Source organism: Hydra viridissima, unplaced genomic scaffold (genome assembly GCF_058129835.1).
Source record: "Hydra viridissima isolate aposymbiotic clone 2 unplaced genomic scaffold, HvirCarnegie_v1 scaffold_14, whole genome shotgun sequence".
Taxonomy (NCBI): domain Eukaryota; kingdom Metazoa; phylum Cnidaria; class Hydrozoa; order Anthoathecata; family Hydridae; genus Hydra; species Hydra viridissima.
Genome location: NW_028324313.1, coordinates 9151850 through 9167113, shown reverse-complemented (window position 1 = coordinate 9167113; position 15264 = coordinate 9151850). Strand labels below are relative to the sequence as shown.

General features: G+C 28.2%; 3 protein-coding genes and 1 long non-coding RNA gene across 9 annotated transcripts; all 4 read left to right on the top strand.

The window, feature by feature from the left end:
- The first annotated feature begins 4066 nt into the window (after positions 1 to 4066).
- LOC149879186 (uncharacterized) lies at positions 4067 to 8284 on the top strand. Of its 6 annotated transcripts, none has more exons than XR_016447043.1 (4): positions 4067 to 4391; positions 6942 to 7543; positions 7830 to 7878; positions 7961 to 8284. It is a non-coding gene; the product is annotated as an uncharacterized LOC149879186 (long non-coding RNA). The 6 variants fall into 6 exon arrangements; XR_016447040.1 differs by having other exon boundaries at positions 4071 to 4391; positions 6630 to 7543; XR_016447041.1 differs by lacking the exon at positions 4067 to 4391 and adding an exon at positions 6447 to 6802.
- Positions 8285 to 9558: 1274 nt separating this feature from the next.
- On the top strand, positions 9559 to 11589 carry LOC145181024 (decapping and exoribonuclease protein-like). The gene is made up of 3 exons (XM_090071836.1): positions 9559 to 10237; positions 10353 to 10585; positions 10771 to 11589. The coding sequence occupies exons 1-3, from the start codon at positions 9846 to 9848 to the stop codon at positions 11325 to 11327; spliced, it is 1182 nt and encodes a 393-aa protein (XP_089927962.1). The 5' UTR covers positions 9559 to 9845; the 3' UTR covers positions 11328 to 11589.
- Positions 11590 to 11803: 214 nt separating this feature from the next.
- LOC145181025 (trafficking protein particle complex subunit 2-like protein) lies at positions 11804 to 12777 on the top strand. Its single transcript, XM_080056002.2, has one exon. The coding sequence runs from the start codon at positions 11804 to 11806 to the stop codon at positions 12224 to 12226; it is 423 nt and encodes a 140-aa protein (XP_079912128.2). The 3' UTR covers positions 12227 to 12777.
- On the top strand, positions 12615 to 13754 carry LOC145181304 (uncharacterized). Its single transcript, XM_080056386.2, has one exon. The coding sequence runs from the start codon at positions 12615 to 12617 to the stop codon at positions 13752 to 13754; it is 1140 nt and encodes a 379-aa protein (XP_079912512.2).
- The last annotated feature ends 1510 nt before the right edge of the window (positions 13755 to 15264 follow it).

Genomic DNA, 15264 nt, shown 5'->3' with positions numbered 1-15264 from the left:
CGAAGATGTTTATGACAACGTTTTTCGAGTGCAGTATCGAGTCTCAAGAGCTGTATTAGATTTTTTAGAAACTAGGCTTAAAGATGATTTGCAACATTACACTAAGCGAAATAAAAGCATTTCAGTACGTTTCCAGATAATGGTATTTCTTCATTTTATTGGCACAAATGTTTTTTTTCATGTTCTCAGAGACTGTCATGGAATCTTTACCAACACAATTTATAGTATTGTACAGTGTAGGAGAAGCTATTTTCAATGTTAGTGTATTAAGTTAATAAAACTATTGGAAGTATATATATATTTACATATATATATTAGACATGTCCAAAAAACAACTTTTTTTAAAAATGTCTGAGCACAGCCGCTAAATGTGTTCTTTGTAATAAATTAATACTAAATTTAAAAAATTTTTGAATAAAAAAAATTTTTAGGGGTTGCTCAAGACCCTTAAACATCAGACAAGTCCCTAATATTTTGAAAAAAAAAGTTTTTTAAAACCATATTATGTTGGGTCTCAAAAGAAGTGAAATTTTATAAAAATTTCAAAAATATTAACTATTTTATATAAAAATTACCAGTTCAAATTTTATGAATTAAAAACTATCGTTTTTTAACAAAAAATAAAAAAGTGCATATTTTTAAAGTTTTTTTTAATAAACTTTTTAATTTGTGTTTTTTATAAACTTTTTTTATTATTTTTGAAATTTTTATAAAATTTCACTTCTTTTGAGACCCAACATGATATGGTTTTAAAAAACTTTTTTTTTCAAAATATTAGGGACTCGTCTGATGTTTAAGGGTCTTGAGCGACCCCTAAAAATTTTTTTTATTCAAAAATTTTTTAAATTTAGTATTAATTTATTACATAGAACACATTTAGCAGCTGTGCTCAGACATTTTTTAAAAAAGTTGTTTTTTGGACATGTCTAATATATATATATAAAATTGATATATACTATACATTACATCATGTTATCATTGTTAATTTTATACACTGTAATATATCTCTGCTGTTTTTGAATAGAATGATTAAATTGCCATTACTATTACCCTTGTTATATATCATTAGCACTGTTAGTAGTTTACTTTACATTAGTTTATAACTATTTGTATATAAACTTGAATGTAAAATCTTTATTTAGAAATATAATTGATTGATTACATACTTATATTATGTTAATATATACTATATATTACATACTTATACTATAACATTTGTAAATATATATTTAAATATATATATATTTAAATATATATATATATATATATATATATATATATATATATATATATATATATATATATATATATATATATATATATATATATATATATATATATATATATACATATATATATATATATATATATATATATATATATACATATATAAACATATATATAAAATATAATGTAGCAATACATATTTTTATTTAAATAGTTTGCTAATTAAAACATACTAAGCTTCCCAAGAAGAACCTCTTTGTTTTCTCTGATTAATATTGCTAGTAACATTTTAAGTTCTTTAGACAGCATTTTATTTTGTTGTGTATTTGTGTATTATTTTGTTGTGTATTTGTGTATTATATGGCATATTTATCGACTATTTATACTTTTCTTTAGTCAAACACTATGAAAAATTTGTTTAACCAGAATTACTATCGAAAACCTTCATAAATAAGTATGGAATTTTAAATTCATGCATGCATTGTTAACGAAGCACAACAAGGAACTGAATAATCGATTAAATGCAGTTTTTAAGTAATTAGTTTATTATGAAGTTACCAAAATCCTTTTAAGCTTTATCTATAAAATATCTGCATAAAAACACAAACAAAGAATGTTCAATGATTTTGAAGCGCTAACGTTGTTCCAACAATGGCCGCCAAAAATCACGAAGAAAATATCTAAAATTGAGATCAAAAATCTATCTGAAGTTTTTTTTCGAAAAAACGCATTTTTTATCTGAAAAGGCGATTCCCTGGTTCGTTTATAGCATTGGATTTAATAGCGAAGTTTTTATCTTAAAAACGGAGTTTTTAGAATGTTTATAGCAATGGACTTTTTTTTTCTTCGCTTTTTACGGTAAAAACTTCGTGTTTTACGGAAAAAACTTCGTTTTTATGTTTATAGCATTGGCCCCAGGGGCCAATGCTATAAACAATTCGAAGTTTTTTTCGAGAAAAAAAATCTTTCGTAAAAACGCAATTTTTCACGTACGAAAAAAAGTTCGTAATCTCGAAGAATTTATCGCTATTTGTATTTTTTTCGGCCATTGCTATAAAGCATAAAACGTATACGTCACTAAAATTCACGGACTTTTTATATCCGTAATACGACATTGATAGCAATTTTTATTTTAATTTTTATTTAGTAGGCCTACTTAATAAACTTTATTAGTTATTAAGTAGGCTGTGCTGTCTATTCTATTTTTATAAATATTTTTACAATCTAGTATTTGGTGTTTGAAAAAACTGTGTAAAGTTAAAATAGGAACATGGATTTAATTTTTTCGGATGAAGACTTAGATTTCGAAGTTGCAGAAAATGAGCTTAAAGATTATTTGCAACATTATACTAAGCGAAATAAAAGCATTTCAGTACGTTTCCAGATAATGGTATTTCTTCATTTTATTGGCACAAATGTTTTTTTTCATGTTCTCAGAGACTGTCATGGAATCTCTACCAACACAATTTATCGTATTATACACAGTGTAGGAGAAGCTATTTTCAATGTTAGTGTATTAAGTTAATAAAACTATTGAAAGTATATATATATATATATATATATATATATATATATATATATATATATATATATATATATATATATATATATATATATATATATATATATATATTACATATATATAAAATTGATATATACTATACATTACATCATTTTATCATTGTTAATTTTATATATTGTAATATATCTCTGCTGTTGCTACTGTTTTTGAATATAATGATTAAATTGCCATTATTATTACCCTTGTTATATATCATTAGCACTATTAGTAGTTTACTTCACATTAGTTTATAACTATTTGTGTGTAAACTTGAATGTAAAATCTTTATTTAGAAAAGTATGATTGATTGATTACATACTTATATTATGTTAATATATACTATATATTACATACTTATACTATAACATTTGTAAATATATATATATATATATATATATATATATATATATATATATATATATATATATATATATATACATACATACATGTAATTATACATACTTTTATTTAAATAGTTTGCTAATTAAAACATACTAAGCTTCCCAAGAAGAACCTCTTTGTTTTCTCTGATCTTTATTGCTAGTAACATTTTAAGTTCTTTAGACAGCATTTTATTTTGTTGTTTATTTGTGTATTTGTGTATTATGGCATATTTTATTTTGTTGTGTATTTGTGTATTATATGGCATATTGGTCGACTATTTATACTTTTCTTTAGTCAAACACTATGAAAAATTTGTTTAACCAAAATAACTATCGAAAACCTACATAAATAAGCATGGAATGTTAAATTCATGCATGCATTGTTAACGAAGCACAACAAGGAACTGAATAATCGATTAAATGCAGATTTTAAGTAATTGCTTTATTATGGAGTTACCAAAATCCTTTTCAGTTTCGTCTATAAAATATTAACATAAAAACACAAACAAAGAATGTTCAATGATTTTGAAGCGCTAACGTTGTTCCAGCAATGGCCGCCAAAAATCACGAAGAAAATATCTAAAATTGAGATCAAAAATCTACCTGAAGTTTTTTTTCGAAAAAACGCATTTTTTATCTGAAAAGGCGATTCCCTTGTTCGTTTATAGCATTGGATTTAAAAACGAAGTTTTTATCTTAAAAACGGAATTTTTTGAATGTTTATAGCAATGGACTTTTTTTTTCTTCGCTTTTTACGGTAAAAACTTCGTGTTTTACGGAAAAAACTTCGTTTTTTATGTTTATAGCATTGGCCCCAGGTTACTTTTTTACGTGAAAGTTACGTGAAAGTTACGTACCAAAATATCGCGTCTTTCGGAACTTTTTTTATTCTCAATAAAACCCTGTGTTAAGAAATGTAAAATACCAATTTTTTATTATATTAAATATTTTTTTATAGTATAGTTTTTGTATTCATTTTATTAGTTATAATTATTTTACTGTTATGTTAATATAGTTAATTTTTATTGTAGTTTTATTATAATTAAAAAAAAAAAATTGGTCTGTATAATATCTTATAACGCAATAGATTTATAACAGAACTAAAAAGTTCAATATATTTTAAGTTGTAATATCTACCATCAAAATTATATCAAATTAAGTTAAATAAAGTACCAAGCGTCCCTATTTGCCAAACAAATAAGATTAAACTCAAATACAAGGTATACTTTTTTTCTACTTTATGATGTAATATTTTAGACTGGCGAGTTTGTCCATTTTTGCTTACTTAATTTAACACAAAATAAGTTATGTTATAACAAATTTAATATCAAATTAAGTAAGCTACATGGACAAATTATAAGTTCTAGCAGAACTTATCCTTGATTCTTGAGCAATAATAATATCTGTAGAACTTCTGCATACATAATTGCTCAAGAGTCGTTTAGATAAAAACTAAAAATAGTTTTTCTTCCTTTATTTGGTTTTTATCAACAAGGTTAAAGAATTTATCCAAGATAATATCAATAAATAAATGTGTTATGTTATTTATTATTGATATATGTATATATTATTATCAAATACTTTATCTTTTTGTAATATATGAGATCTTGATCTCGTGTTTTATTTGTTAAAAAAGGTTAATACTTATTTATCTGATGGAGAGATAACCTTCAGTGATTCTGAGAACATTTGCTTGGGGAACACCTCCCTGTCCTTCAAGTTAAACTTGTATAGTAAACCCAAGAAATCAGGGTTCCTGTCCTCTAACCATTGTTCTGCAATGTTTTAATTATCATTATCAATGAAGCTTTTGTAATCATCTACATAGCAAGGTCAGTTATATAGGCCAAAATATGAAAGGGTTGTACAGCATCTTAAAATCTTCTTTATTGCATTATAGTATATTGATAGCTCTTCATCCTTTATCAATGAATACCAGATATGAATTGCGTCAGAGAGATGACAAGAATCACTCTGCATCTTGTCTAAGGCAATCCCCAATTTTTTCATTTCACTAAGAAGACGACTTGCCTCACGTTTGATGGCTATATTCTCAATTATTCTTCCAATATTGGCTGGAAAATCTTCCATCTTCTCTGCATAGATCTCACGTAGAAGTTATAATTTTTCTGGTATGTCTCAATGCAGGCAACTTGAGAGTTCCAGCATGTTTCATTTGGCAGCTGAGGCATACATCCACCTTTTTCCTTTAACAAACCATGGGCCATATGCACATTTCTAAAATATTTATGAACTTCCACAACCTGTTTTAGAATTGTTGAAAAAGAATTGCAAATGTCTTTCTGTAGCAAATTCATATAGTGTGCATTACAGCCATATGTTAACATATCAGGATACTCTTGTTTGATCAGCTCTTTCATTTTCTTCATCTTAGCTTCATTGTCAGTGCAGACAGCAAATACAAACTTATTATAATCATTTTTTATGCTAACTATAGCTTCATTGATGAGTTTGAAGCAGTATTCTGCAGTTTTTTTTTCTGATCCTAAGTCAACTGTATTGTACAGATAACTCTTTTTTCCATCATAAAATGAGTGAGCAATTATTGGGTCATTCTGATTACTTGACAAATTACCAACGTGTCTTTGGTTTCCAGTTCTTTCTTTATCCCAGCTGAGGCTAATATTGCTCATTGAGCTTCCAGGTCTTGGTTCTTGTTCATCAGTGTCCTTCTTTCTCTCTTTACACTTCTCCAAATGAATACGAACTCTTTCAATTTTTCCACTAATCTTCTCTGAACAATGGTCACACTGAACACTATTTTTGTCCCCTTCTATCTCACTGACCTCCTTCCACTCCCATCCTTTCTTCCTTCCACTTCCGAATGGCATTCTTATAAAGAATTTTTTCTGAAAAATACACATTGCATCGAAATATGCAAGTTAAATATACTTAATGTTACACAAATAATAATACTGTTTGAATAAAAGTTTCTTGAGTAATTTGTAAGATAGAACACAGGCCTGACTTTGATATGGTTGATGAAAGCCACTGAGATCACTGAAAGCATATTGTAAAAAATACTAAAACTATTTTTTCAGAAATATTTCAAAAAAATCATGTCTTTTAAAAATTTTGATTCTTATTAAATCCTATATTCTGATCATATCCATATCCTCTTTTCAATAATAATTACCTTTTAATTAGTCATAATTATGTTTAAATGTTTTCTGAAATAAATAAATCACAGAAAAAAACCAAGCAAAGAGAATCCTTTAAATAAAATATTATTTTAAAAAAACCCAAAAAAACCCAGGTTTTTTTGGGTTTTTTTAACTGGGTTTTTTTGGGTTTTTTTAAAATAATATTTTATTTAAAGGATTCTCTTTGCTTGGTTTTTTTCTGTGATTTTTGGGTGGGTTTTTTTGGGTGGGTTTTTTAATGCCAACCCTGTGCAGGGAGTGTACATAAATCACTGATGGTGTGTGTTGGTGTAGGGTTTAGAATAAATGCAGCAGAGTATGTATACAGAGGCTGATTAGAGAGAACAGGCAAGGAGTGTACATACTTTAACTGGCGGTTTTATTAGGGGCAGCGGTCTTTCAAGTTAAAAAAATAATAATTAAACTTTTAGGAAAATTTAAAGTTGATGAAGAAAGAGTATATATATGTATGTATGCATGTTTTTTTAAACTAGGAAAATATTTTTATTTATCTTTTGCATAGTGAGCACATTGAATATCTGTTTTTTATTTTATTATTATTTCAAATTCCATTTTATTTATCTTTTAATGTCTATTACCTCCCAGTATTTAAACCAAGTTACGCTCAACTTTGGTCAATTGCAATACCTGATTTAGAGTTTGAACTTTGTGACAATGCGGAAACACTAAAGCACCCTGTAGCAAGAATTTAAATTAGTTCACATCTCGTCGGAGAATGCAACTTGGTCCCGAGTCGAATTTTCAGCACTCGGTATTTATTGGTGACCTAATTTGACAACACTTCATTATACATACTTTTAATTTTATACTTAATATATTATATATAACTAGGGGTAGATGAGGCTCCTTAGCCGTGGTGAATGTTTCCACAGCAAAAGGAGCCTCAAGGTGAAAATCTCACCATGGGTAAAGAAAAACATGATATAAAATCCACACAATAATCTTGTGTGGTTATGTGGTAACTATTACGTTTTTATAAATTGTTTTAATTTTTCTGTGTACATTCTTAAAATGACATTTAATGTTGTTCAAAACTTTGTAGATTACTCATTTAAAGCATCTTCATGGGCTGTCACCTTTGCATCTAGAGAGTTAATGTATGAACAAGTTAATGCAGAAACAGATGCAAATATAAGAAGATAGAAAACAACGAAAACAAATTATTTAATCAGATGTTATCACATAAGGTGAGTATAGGTCTTTTTCTAATCATGTGCATCAGTTATTAACTTTATATATAGATATAGATATATCTATAGATAGATATTTTATATATATATATATATATATATATATATATATATATATATATATATATATATATATATATATATATATATACATACATACATACATATATATATTAACAATATTTTTTTAGCAATCAGAGTATAAAATTAGAACGCAAATGACTTTTTTTATTTTTTTACATTGTATGTAGTATTGTTTTCTTAAAATTATTTAATGATTTAGATAAAAGAAAACAAGAAAATCTTGTTGCCAAAAGTTGGCGACTCACTAAGTAAGATTTGTTTTAAAAGTTTTTGATTTAAGATAATTATTAAATAATCATATTATTTAAGATTTTATTCGTTTCTTTTTAGCTAAATCTGATTCATTAGATAAAGTTTGATGCGTGCTCTTATAGGAGAAAATATCGACTGATTCGTTAGATTATGTTTGAAGCGTGCTTTTACGGGAGATTAAATCGACTGATTCGTTAGATTAAGTTTGAAGTGTGCTCTTAGTGGATTGAAGCGTTGCTCTTCGTAAGTTGCAGATCTATGACTTTGTACATATTGGAAATAAGGAGGATATTTTAACAAAAGTGCAGCTTTTATTACAAATTCAAAATATTTATGTCAAGAACTTATATACTGACTAATAAAATCATGTAATTTAATACGTATTAGATGTTTCCTCGACGATGTGTTTTTTTTCTTTACACGAATCCAAACATTTCGTAATTATAAAGCACAATTATTGCTTAAATATTACGTGCCAAAATTAACGTAAAAAGCACGTCTTTTGAACAGTTCATGGGGACCGAAAAATCACTTAAAGATTACGTGCCAAAAGTAACGTGAAAAACACGTCCATAAATCACGTGAATTGGTCATTTCATGGGGACCAAAAAGTCACCTAAATGTCACGTGCCAAATTAACGTGAAATTCACGTTTTTGTCACGTCTCTGTGCCTACTGGGATTAAGGTGTTAGACTCTAAAGATATCAAAGAAAGAAAGAAAAAAATTCCTTATCTTTCACTCTCTTAGCGTAACGGAGTGAAAGGTAACAGTCAACCTTTTCTAAGTTCCATTCTATGAAGCAACTCTAAAAAAGTAATTCTTTTCAAAGTTCCATTTTGTGCGAGTAAATTTTTAATAAAGTTAATGTTGGCTCACCAAAGCGAATAAAATTTGGCATAGAAAACTCTGGGATCGAGTTGCTAAAAACATGTCCCCCGTTCAAATTCTTTAACAACAGCCTTTCAAACTGCAAAAATATTTCCAGTTGAACTTTCACAAAGTGCACGAGTGGAATGAAGAAACGCGTAAACTGCTAACTAATGAAAGATCAAAGTCGTACCAAAATAAATTTCTTGTACATTCAATCAAAAACCAAAAATTCTTCCAGTAAATAAGAAAAAAATTTTCTTTTTCTCGAAAAGTTTCAGAAACTGATATTTTTATTTGCATCAAAATTGGGGAGTTAAATTTGCCTCGCGCCTTATAGAAAATAATTTCTTGACTTATCGTGCAAAGAAATCTAAGGGTCCTTTAAGAAAATATCAAATTAACAGCAAAAAAAGGCAGACAGTTGAATTAATTGTACAAAATGGACTCAATTCCATGACGCTAACAATCTTTTTAAAGCTTATTTTTTGTGCATGTTAAAAGTTTATTTTAAAGTAAAAAATCATTTTTCTGTTTTTACTACAACACGTTTAAATGCGTTAACTTTTTAACGAAACATAAAAACGTTAAGTGGGTAAATGTGAAGCTAAAAGACAGGCCAGTTAATTTTTTTCTTTTGTAATAGAAATGTAAAGTTAAATCTTTACTGTAATGACCCAATTGAAATAGATCAGCTTTTCATTTCTAAAAACAACTTTTTCTATTAAAAAATCAATCTACGTTATAAAGTAAGCCATGACATGTGATATATTGAAATAGCTGCTTTGTTGTGTCAAATTTTCAGCTAGTTAAAGATCATTTATGCGTGAGCTCACACGTACACTCGCGCTTAATAGATTTATTAGGCGTTTTAATGTAACGCTTTACATAAAATTTAAATTATCCGAAGTCCCTTACTTCTTGTATAACATGTTTATATTTTTAGTTTTGTTACTTTTTGGTTGATTTCTGTTCCACCGTGCATCGTATAAAATCAATTTTTTGTTTTGAGTATTTCAATTCCTAATGCATTTGCATCCTCAAATACCATTTACTTTTTTCTAAATTGTCGACATTTTATAATTGTAGTAGAGATGCAGCGAAACTCTAATTGGAATAACAAAATTATAGTTAAAAATGATAATGAAAAGGGTAAAAGAATGGGACACTTTTCCGAAATGTTAAATGTTACTCCTATTAATCAGTTCTCAGGTGGCTCACCTTTCTATAGACAACCGATTGAATGGGGTCACTTTTCAATAGACGGTAATCGCTGTTACCATAACAATGCAGAGCAGTTAAGATATTACAAGCCTCCTAAAACAGAGAATAATCTAAATTTTGATTTGAAACAAGGCTATGATACTTGCATTTTAAAAGATGAAGATCTTAAAGAACGACTAAACCATTTGTTGACATGGGTTTTAATCAACAAGAAAAAGTTTAGCCTAAGTCATGAAAAAGAACAAGTTGCAGAAAACAATAGGTAATTCAATGCTTTATCTGAGTTGTATGGATGGTATAAGGCTGGAAACATATTAAACATAATATAAAATGTAATAAAGCATATGCTTGTTCGTTTAGTTAAGTTTGCTTTTTAGTTTACACACTGACTTTGTGACCTGGAGAGGTCATTTAACAAAAATGTTATGCACTCCTTATGAAAATCGTGAACCATGGAAAATGGCTGCAACAAGGTTCAAGGGCACTATATACATAAGTGAAGTTGAAACAGAGAAAGCAAAAAGAGATCGTGTTGAGCAGTCTCCTAAGCATCATGAAATGTGTTACTGGGGACACAAGTTTGAAGATTACTTAACTGAAATAAATAAAGGTAACTAATTTTTCCAAATTACTTGGTGCCACCTAATTTGTTTCTTCTTTGTGCTTGTAAGTTAATGAATATTTTATGTTTTCATCTCTAAGTTATTAACTACAATTCTCTGACCCCACACACAGTTGTACTTGTTTTGTATTTATTGATGGGTGCAATATTACTTTATTATTTTATGTTTCTAGAATCAAAGAGTACGAATATTGTTGTTAACACTAATGAAGAATTTTGTTCTGTTGTGAGAACACGTTTAAATGGAAACTCGATTGTTTGTGGAGCTGAAGTTGATTGCTGTATTAAGGGAGATAAATCAAAACCACCTTCAAATTATGTAGAACTTAAGACAACTAGAATAATGGAGAACTATCGACAACAAGAAAATTTTGTAAGATACAAACTTTTGAAGTATTGGGCCCAGAGTTTTCTGGTAGGTATCCCAAGAATAGTTGTAGGTATGCGTGATGATCATGGTATTGTTAGAGGACTTACCAATTATAGCACTACCTCAATACCTGGGATCTGCAAGCAATACACCAAAAAGTGGGATGCAAATATTGCTTTAAATTTTCTTGATGCAATTTTAAACTGGTTAAAAAGAGTTGTTGTAATTGATAACCCTGATATTGTATACATGGTAGAATTTAATGAGCCTTTTAATTTTATCTCATTAGAAGTTTGTAAAGAAGGATCAGAAAAATTTTTGCCTGATTGGTATATTGCGGATGTCAACAGTTTCAAATAAAAAGCATGCATAAAGCTTCTCTTATTTATAATTGATCATTTTTTAAAAAAATTAATGTGATTATGGACTGTTTAGTTTAATTTGCATGTGTAGTTACCTTGTAACACTCAACTACCTATTTTTATTTTATTTCCATTATTACTAAGTGAAAGTTTTTCAATGGATGTGTCAAAATGGAACAATATCAGTTATAAATAAAATATAAATGTAATATCAGTTATGTAAAAAATGATATTTAAATATAACTACAAAACTCTTTCTAGCTTTGTCATGCTTTACTACCATAAAGTTTAATGGGTAGGTTTCATGCATATTTACGCTAGATATATGGTCTTTCATTGAATGTAATTTTGAAAATAGATTCATATTTATTTAACTTTGAAACAATTGCAGTTATTTATGAAAATTTATGTAAGAATTTATAATACTCAATTTGTTTGCAGAATCATAATAGTCATTGCATAAATAATAGAACTATGGCGGTTAGTGTAGCTGTAGTTGGAAGGGACAATGAACCATTATATGTTCACACAAGTCATCCTGATACTGATTTAAAATTTCATTATATAATTCACACGTGTTTAGATGTTATTGAAGAGAAAACCACTTCACTTACAAAATCTTCACAGGATCCTCGAGAATTATATCTGGGCCTATTATATCCAACTGAAGACTACAAGGTCTATGGCTACGTAACAAACACAAAAATTAAATTTGTAATTGTGGTTGATTCTGGAAATGCAACGCTTCGAGATAATGACATTCGAATGATGTTTAGAAAGGTACATTCAGCTTATGTTGCAATGGTTTCGAATCCATTTTACAATCATGGTGATGTAATTAACTCTGCTATGTTTCAAAAAGCCATTGATACACTGATGATTACTGAGTCAGCTTAACATTACTTGGTGAAAATAAAATTTAATTTAAAATACAACATTTTTCATGAAAAAGTTAACTGAGCAAAATGAAATTCATTTGGTTGCTTTATATTGCTTTATAAAATCCTATAGCACATGCTATAGTTCTTTTATTTAATACAAATTCTGTTGTCTTAAAAAAAAAAAAAAAACTTTTTTCATACTATGATTTTTGCTTTTAGTCAATATAATTGGTTTTTATTTTGTATGTATGTGTGTGTATGTGTTCATACTATTTCATTTTTGTTGTTGATTACATGTTGGTATGTTGATATATTTTTAAATTTGTTTATTTGAATTTTTGTTATTTAAATTTGCAACTTTTGGATAAAATATATCTAATTTTCATTTAGTTTATATCTATAAAATGGTATCTAAAAAAGTTGAAAAGCTACCAAATAATTTGCTTGTGAGTGTGGTTTTTTTGTTAATTGGAGTTTTATTATTCTATTTTATTGGTGTCTATATTTGGATTCCTGACTTAACCAAAGATATTTTTAAAAGCGATAATATAACTATTCCAGCACTTAGAGCTGTTCTTCTTTATGTGTACATTCCCATGGCTGCTTACTGCTTTATTGCAAGCGAATTGACTGGAAACTATAGTCAAGTAGATAAAGTTTGGCCAATTGCTCCCATACTGTTCTCTTGGTTTCTTGCTTTTTACAGTAATTCAAATGAAAAAAACTATTTACAATTGTCACTGATTCAAAATGGTAACTATCATTTAAAACCCTTTCTAATAAGTCTGCTAGTTACAGTATGGGGATTGCGACTCACGCATCAGTTTTATTTGAAAGGAGGCTACAGTTTTCCTAGATTTTGGGAGGGTAAAGAAGACTATCGTTGGTTTTACGTTAGAAAAATGCCTCTGTTGGCCAGTAGTAGAATACTATTTTCTATTTTTAACCTATTCTTCATTACTATCTACCAACTAACTCTGTTGTTTTTGATATCCGGAGGTGTTGTTCTCGGAGATATAATGTCAAGATACCGATTAAAAGAAAAAAGAACACTCAGTCCAGCTGATTATTTAATAGCTACTGTCTTGGTAGTTTTAATATTTCTTGAAGCAGCTTCAGATAGACAGCAACGCCAGTTTCAAGTCGAAAAATTTCGTAGAATACGGAATGGCGAGAAGTTAACTGGTTCTGATGAGCATTACGAGTTAGGTTTTAAAACGTCTGGTTTGTTTTCATATTCACGTCACCCGAATTTCACTTGCGAGCAAGCGATTTGGGTGATGTTTTACATGTTTACTATTGATTTCAGATCATTCAGTCTAATCGAAGTTGGAGGTTTGTTCAATTTCTCTGTGGTTGGCTGTTTATTATTAATTTTCCTGTTTTTGAAATCAACCGATTTGACTGAAGACATATCGTCAACAAAATATCCTGTCTATGCTAAGTATCAAGAAAATGTCGCTCGCATTGTAGATTTAAAGCTTGTTGCACGAAAACTTCTTCTGGGAGAAAGTCCAGACAGAAGTTGGATTAAACAACTCTAGTTTTGAGAAAACAAGGTTTTTTTACACCACTTTAATGAACTTTTGTGTTACGTATTTTTATCGTTAGAATTATTTTAACTACGAGATTTGATATTGTATTAGAATTTCTCTCACGTTTGCAAAAATTGTATCTTAAAAGTTAAAATCTTTATAAAAGTTGAATGTATGAGTAAAATCATATCACGTTTGTATATTTTGTAACGAATGTTTTAAAAGTACGATTTGAAAAAATGTAAATGGTTACTTGAGGAGGTAGAAACTTTTTAAAAGATTTTTTGATCACCTGGGTCGTCTGACTGGGAGGAGAGATTAGCTATTGGTTGCTCTAAAGCGTTTAATTTTTGAAATTTAGATTAAAAAATTACAAGTTTTCTAAAATGAAGCATGGGTTTCACATAAAGCGCAACTTTTTTTAAAAATGTAAATGCAATTTTTTTTTTTTTTTAACTTTAATATGAATATTAATTATATTACAGTAAACATTGTAATTTTATACTTTTTTCATACGGTATTTGAAAAAGTGGTGTAACCTTAAGGGACAATCATGAAAAGATAAAAAAAACAAATGCAAATGCTCGATATCTTTTAATGTCACGCTTAATTTTAACGCATTAATACGGCTTCGTAATCTTTTTTTTCGTAATCTTAATTTTAACACATTAATACGGCTTCGTAATCTTTTTTTTCGTAATCTTAATTTTAACGCATTGATACGGCTTCGTAATCTTTTTTTTCGTAATCTTAATTTTAACACATTGATACGGCTTCGTAATCTTTTTTTTCGTAATCTTAATTTTAACACATTAATACGGCTTCGTAATCTTTTTTTTCGTAATCTTAATTTTAACGCATTAATACGGCTTCGTAATCTTTTTTTTCGTAATCTTAATTTTAACGCATTAATACGGCTTCGTAATCTTTTGATTCAGGGACCTGTATGCAATTAAATGCTTCATACCTCTCTTTATATTTTTTATGTGAAAAAAAATTTTGTTCTATGAAAAAATTCAATTCCTTTTCTTGTGTTTACACTTTCTCCGGATCTTCCGAATCGTCTTCTAAGTAGCAAGCAACCTCTACTTATAAAGCAGCTTCATCTCTAAGTTTATTTCTGATCACCGCTGATGATTATCGAAGGGAAGAAATAAAGGGTTCTGAAGACGAAAGAAGCAGACTTAAGTGAATCCTATTTGAGTCTTGTCTTGATGTTTTTCTGGTATAAATTTTTCGATACTGCTTCAAGTACTTATTCTGAGCCTTCTGAGTTTTCTTTGATAGTTATTTAATAGGAACGATCATATTTGCAATGAATTTGGCACCATGATTGGTATTATATGGCCGCACCAACTTATGAACTAGTGTAGACACATAAAAATAACCATATTCTACCAGTAATTTAGCAGTATCAGTACAATATTCGTTGAAGTTAGTGGTCTTGATTCGGTATTTACTTAACAAGGCATAAAGTATAACCTAACCCCTTTTTTAATAAGTTTTTTCACCTTATCTA

What these genes read in the sequence shown, in the direction of transcription:
- LOC145181024 (XM_090071836.1), top strand. Translation starts at nt 9,846, where the DNA reads ATGCAGCGAAACTCTAATTGGAATAACAAAATTATAGTTAAAAATGAT. An exon ending in CAAGTTGCAGAAAACAATAG is followed by an intron (nt 10,238 to 10,352) that starts GTAATTCAATGC and finishes TTTGCTTTTTAG; the next exon opens with TTTACACACTGACTTTGTGA. An exon ending in CTTAACTGAAATAAATAAAG is followed by an intron (nt 10,586 to 10,770) that starts GTAACTAATTTT and finishes TTATGTTTCTAG; the next exon opens with AATCAAAGAGTACGAATATT.
- LOC145181025 (XM_080056002.2), top strand. Translation starts at nt 11,804, where the DNA reads ATGGCGGTTAGTGTAGCTGTAGTTGGAAGGGACAATGAACCATTATAT.
- LOC145181304 (XM_080056386.2), top strand. Translation starts at nt 12,615, where the DNA reads ATGGTATCTAAAAAAGTTGAAAAGCTACCAAATAATTTGCTTGTGAGT.